The sequence below is a fragment of the Anneissia japonica genome, unplaced genomic scaffold (genome assembly GCF_011630105.1).
Source record: "Anneissia japonica isolate Jap-2015-1 unplaced genomic scaffold, ASM1163010v1 scaffold879_len45430_cov102, whole genome shotgun sequence".
Classification (NCBI taxonomy): Eukaryota; Metazoa; Echinodermata; class Crinoidea; order Comatulida; family Comatulidae; genus Anneissia; species Anneissia japonica.
In genome coordinates, this window is record NW_022733602.1 from 33,989 (window position 1) to 40,273 (window position 6,285).

The following is a 6,285-nucleotide window of genomic DNA, read 5'->3' on the forward strand; positions in this document are numbered from 1 at the left end:
AGTTTACTGTTTTCTTTATTTAATATTATCTATTAATTTGTTTTTCTTTTTTATTTCATTTTATCTCATTTCATTCATTTTTTTTTTTTGCTAATACATATTAAATTTATTTATTTAAAAAAAATATTTATTCCACTTTTTTAACTAATTGTGCTTTATTGGAATTTGGTTTAGATTAATTTTTATGATTCACGACTTCTTTGTTTAAACTGTTCATAAATACTGTATATTCATTGATGTAGGTGCACTTTTTAATGTTGATTCCTTCTCCATTTATTATTTATACAATTACACCCTATTTATCTTTGTAGGCCTAGATTTGTTATTTTAAGGAATTTATTTGATTTCTAATTTTTATTTTTATTTTATTAATTTATTTAAAAAAATTATTTATACAACTGTATTACAAATCTGTATAATATCCGAAGAATGGCTTGAGCTAGAGTCAATCCTAGCCAACTTAGGTAATAGGCCTAATTGTTTAATATGTTGCTTGTCCAATTTGATTGCTCTTTTCTGTCTTATTTCATTGTTATTGTAAATGTACGTGCTCGGCTGAATAAAGAAAAAATGAATGAATGAATGAATAAGTATGTAATTGTATTTTGCAAAATCGCGCCCTAGTGTTAAACTCCAATGATTATGATGATGATAATGATAATGAGGATAATAATAATAATAATGGTGGTGTTGGTGATGATGATAATGGTGATGGTAAGGCGATAGTTATGGCAATATCCTATGTACCGTGTTGTTGATGAAAATAATAATGATAGTAATAACGATAATAATAATAATAATAATAATAATAATAATAATATTATTATTATTATTATTATTATTATTATTATATTGATAATTCTGACAATAATAATATTGATAATAATAATTTATAATTATTACATTGGAGGTGCCATTAGTTCTTGTTATGTGTATTTTCATTCTTTCCCTCGCCAGATTGGTCACCAGATCAACCAGATGGTGTATCTGAACATTGTGCTGTAATCATATGTAGCGGGATCGACAAGAATTGGCACGATTATCCTTGCAGTTACTACTTCAATTTATATGTTTGTGAAATAGGTAACTTGATCTTAAACCTACAAAGACACTTATACTTTCAAGGTCCTAGGTTAGAAAATTAACTAAAAAATGTTTAACATCGTGAGTGTTAAGAACTACTCCACTCTATAAGCCTTTAAGTGAGAGGCTAAGAGCAAGGTATTTTAATTAGGAGTCATTGGCTAGAGAGCATTATCTACCGTACCTTTTGTGGGTGGTGACACACTGTTGGAAGAGAAGGAAAAGTGAAGAAACAATATGTAAATCGCTCTGTTTTGAATGAAGTTTAAAATATATATTATGAATATATATTAAAAAACAAATAAAATTCGATAACAATGCCCAAGACTTCACGGAATAATGTTTAAACAATCACCACCCCCGCCCAGTTCAAACCTAAATGATGAATGAAAGATGTATAAAATAATAGATCTAATGTTGTCACCATTAATTGTAATTTATTGTATATTCTGTGACATTTGACAGTGTACCTGGTTAAATGTTATGTAGTACCTTAGTCAATTCGACTATAAGGGGTTAAATTTGATAAGGAACAGAGAAAATAATTATTGGACAATATTGAACATATCTCTAAATACCCCGTTTGTGTCTATTAATTCAGAACAACATTCGTCTTTTGCAAGAAAAGTGTCTGGTAAAGCAGGACAGGCAGCTTGCTTAGTTCCCTACGCCTTAGCCGATTTCACCCTGGATAGTAAAGCGACAAGAAGTTTAGCTCACTGTTTTCAATTCTGCATCTCGATTAACCAGTGCAAGGCGTTCCAAATTCAGCAAATGCCAAACAAGATAATGTGTAACGCGTTAAGTGACGAAGGGGCACCGACGCAGTATGAACACGAGCCACTTGATTGCAGTCTTTTTTTGATCAAACGATAATTCAGTTTACACTCACTATTGTATAAATCATATGCATACATAGAACAAATGTATTCATATGTATACATATGAAAAGGACGAAATGTTAAAATAATTAAATAATTAATTTAATTAATTAATTATTAATTGTAAATTGTTAATAATTGTTAATTTTTAATTTGCCATTAGGACGTGTAATTTTATATACACCATGGAGGTATCATGTGTAAACACCATATATTTTGTGAAACAAATGCTTGTATTTTTTATCAAACGATAATTTAGTTTGCACTCACTATTATATAAATCATATGCATACATAGGACAAATATATTCATATATATTCATATGAAAAAGACGAAATGTTAAAATAATTGTTAATTAAAATTTAATTAATTAATTAATTAATTAATTGTTAAAATAATTGTTAATAGTTAATAATTGTTAATTGTAAATTTGCCATTAGGACGTGTAATTTTATATACACCATGGAGGTATGTGTAAACACCATATAATTTGTGAAACAGATGCTTGTAGGAGGAAGAAGCAGGTACCAGGAGAGTGCACAGCCACCTCAGCCCCATCATGGTTGAACAAAAAGCAAATCTAAATGGCCGGAAATAGCATTCTCGGGCTTAGAAATATATATTTAAAAGTGTCCGAATTCGCCAATAATACGTTTAATCTTAAGTAGATCAAATAAGTTTATGTGGACTTGTGGGGTAGAAAAAATAGGGAATACCAGGTGTAACAACATCCAGCTATGGTGTGGCTGAAGTAAAAAAATATAATGTGACAACTCTAAATGGCCAGAAATGGCACTTTCAGATATAAAAACTGTTTTATAAATGGTGTCAATTTTGACAGTAAGCGTACATAAATATTTTTTAGAGAAAAGATAGACGTGAGGGCCGAGTAGAAGCGTCTACATTCTCCTCAACATGGTTGGGGGGGAGCTGAGTTGAAAAGGTAGGGATGCGGCAAAATCCGGAAATTGCACTCTTAGACTTAAATTATTTCTTAATAGTGTCTTAATTTCACTTTTTAAACTCGTTCAATTGTACGTAGATCAAATAAGGTTTTGTGAAATTCTACATCAGTTTCAGTTTTCAGTTTCAGTTTCAGTTAATTTTCCAAAAACTTCCATATTTTCATGTACTGAACCATTGGCCACCTAAACTAAAATTAATAACAGTTACACGGACGAACATGACGTGATACATGACAACGGTGACAAAAACATGTTGGCAGGATATGAACTATATAAAAGCATGCATGAATGTAAATATATAAAGGATCTTTATTGATACGTTAACAACAAATAATTTTTATACATCATTTTGAACATTTTGACAGATACTGAATTACGAATAGAAGCATCAATATTATTTCATAAAATCGGACCATGCCTTCGGATAGTATTTCTGGCCATATCGGTAACAAAAGTATGTAGACGGTACATATCGGAGGACCTGGTACCATAATCATGAACTGAATTTACTCTAACAAAATAATTTGAAAAAATTAACTTGTAATAAATTATTTTTAAATTTATACATAAAAACACCTTTAGATAACTTATGAATGTCATACACAGTTAAATGATTAAGACTGGCAAATAATGGTGGTGAATGTTCATGGAATTGTGAATTTGTACATAGACGCATTATGCGCTTTTGCTTGCGATAAACAGTTTCAAGACAACAATTGTTATGATCAGCCCAAATAAAATTACAATATTGGATATGAGAAAGAACTAAGGTCTTATATAATGATGATAAAACATTAACATGTAAAATTGGCTTTAGTCTGAAGAGAATACCAAAATATTTTGAAACTAAATTTTCAATATAAGTTGTATGTTGATTCCAAGTTAAACATTCATCCATTATTAAACCAAGATATTTGCAGCTAGTAACACGCAAAATATTATTACGATCTTTAGCAATATTAAGGTCCTTGTAAGTACGGTTAGGCCTACTATATCTATTTCTGAAAATCATATAGTTGGTTTTATTAACATTAAGTGATAGCTTATTTGCCTTAAACCAGCATGAAATAATCGATAGATCGTAATTAACATTATAAACTAGAGAGTTTAAATTATCATCAGAAATTAATAAGTTTGTGTCGTCGGCGAATAAAATAATATTGGAGTGTTTACATATGTAGGCTAAGTCATTTATGTAAATAATAAAGAATAAAGGGCCTAAAATTGAGCCTTGAGGGACACCATAACAAGTATTTAAAAAGAATGAGTTATGGTAGTTAAAAGAAACATATTGCATTCTATCTGTAAGGTAACTGTTGAACCACTCAAAGGCGATACCACACCATAATGATGCAGTTTACAGAGTAGAATCTTGTGATTTATGGTATCAAATGACATTGAGAGGTCCAAGAAAATTCAAAAACATGTTTCCTCTTATTAAGTTCGGAAATAATGTTATCATATGACTGTAAAACAGCCATTTCAGTAGACATATTTAGGCGAAAGCCAAATTGGTTTTTATACAATAGATTATGTCACGTTGAGAAGATAGTTATAGAGTATTTTATGAATAATGCGTTCTAAAATTTTGGAGAAAACGGGAAGGACTGAGATGGGCCTATAATTACCAAAGGTATCAGTCTCCCTACTTTGTTATCTTGGCAATTTTCAGTTTCTCTGGAACAATTCCAGTAGTTAAGGATAAATTAAAAATGTGAACAAGAGGTGGTGCTATTAGTTCACCAACTGATTTATCAAAATCAGGCTTGATATCATCAAAGCCGCTACTAACACCAGATTTCAAATTTCTAACTATTGAGAGTATTTCATCTGTTTGTATGTGAAAAAAAAGAAAAATCTAAGTGGAGATTTAATTTTATTCATGAAACTTTTGAAAGTAATATCAGGCTGAGGAATTTTACGCGAGTATTCAGGACCAATTTTAACAAAATATTTATTAAAATTATCAACAATAGTTTGAGGATCAGAAATGTGTATATCGTTTATTTTATAAAAAGATGAGATTGGTTTAGTCGTTAAGAATATTCCAAGTTTGTTTTGAATTAAGCTTTGTTTCCTCAACCTGCCTGGCATAGTATTGTTGTTTAGAATTTCTGATTAAAGAAGCAAGCTGATTACGATAATTAACATAGGAAGTTTTGTTAATTAGGGTTGTTTACATACTTTTTATAGAGCTTTCCCGAGTTCGTAGCTAACACGAACTTAGCTAGCTCTAACGTGGCTAACACGAACTCAGCAAAACTATGGGTGTACATAAAAAAAACCTCATAATAACAATTTAATAAGTTTAGCTCCCAAGTTTGAGATTCCCGGCATCAAGTGGTCAATCGGAAAGAGCAATTGGTCCGGTGCTTCCAATCTCTCTCCCCTTCTTCCAATCATCTAAGATCTACAATATAATACAATAATACATGACATAACAAAGAACCTACAATTCCATAATGTTTCGAAGCTATAAAGTTACATTTTACATTACACACAAGCAAGGGTAAGTACAGTAATAATCAATATACTTGCAATTGTTACTTTAATGTTAAGAACCAAAAACAAATACATGGAAACTCACGGTCACGATCTTATGCCTGCTTCGTGTTGGTTTTGGGTCTGTCCTGTAACATCGTCACACCAGTTCGTGAAACCAAGCCACAGTACCCGATATACCATACAACGCACAGAAATCTACGGCACAGCATACAAGACACAGGCTATGTTCTCACACGGCAGCTAACGGTTAGCAGGATCAGGATCCTGCTAACCGTTAGCTGCCGTGCGTCCACGAGAAAATTCCGATCCGAATACCAAGAATATGATGATCGAATCACTGGCCAATAAGAAACTGGAAATTTTAAACGCGTACGTGTGATTGGTTAGATAATAATAACGCGCTCACTTGCTAACCGATATCGCTTGAATTCAACCCTGGCCATCTGGCGCAAGCTCGGTGGTCTAGAGGTATGCCAGGCTAGTGATCTGGAGATCGTCGGTTCGAGTCCCACTCGAGAATAACTTGCGATTTTTTCGCAGTTGTTTTCAAATGTACTGAGTATTCGATACATTTCCATGTCAGGTAGGGCAAAATTACACCTATACACGTTTCTCCTGACGCAAATACAGTTATTTTCTATTATTCCATCACGACAATAACAATTACTATTAACTAGTTGTGCACATTACCATTAATATGCTGGACAACGATCTCCAATTATATGATAATATCCATAATAATAACAATATAATGTTACCATTAACTTGTCATTCAAAAACAATACATAGCAATGATAGTTAACTAATTGTGCTTATTATCAATAAACTACACATTGATCTCCAATAGTATA

The 6,285-nt window shown here is 31.5% G+C and overlaps 1 protein-coding gene and 1 long non-coding RNA gene across 2 annotated transcripts in view; one reads left to right on the forward strand and one right to left on the reverse strand.

Moving 5' to 3' along the window:
- Positions 1–1,959, forward strand: part of LOC117116210 (perlucin-like protein) — a 3,978-nt gene extending 2,019 nt beyond the window's left edge. The window contains exons 3-4 of the mRNA XM_033260202.1: positions 958–1,083; positions 1,685–1,959. Of these exons, the coding sequence (XP_033116093.1) occupies positions 958–1,083; positions 1,685–1,959 (401 nt within the window). The remainder of the gene's footprint in view (positions 1–957; positions 1,084–1,684) is intronic.
- Positions 1,960–3,214: 1,255 nt separating this feature from the next.
- LOC117116211 lies at positions 3,215–5,730 on the reverse strand. The gene is made up of 2 exons (XR_004446706.1): positions 5,517–5,730; positions 3,215–5,339 (listed from the first exon to the last, which is right to left on the reverse strand). It is a non-coding gene; the product is annotated as an uncharacterized LOC117116211 (long non-coding RNA).
- Between the last annotated feature and the right edge of the window lie 555 nt (positions 5,731–6,285).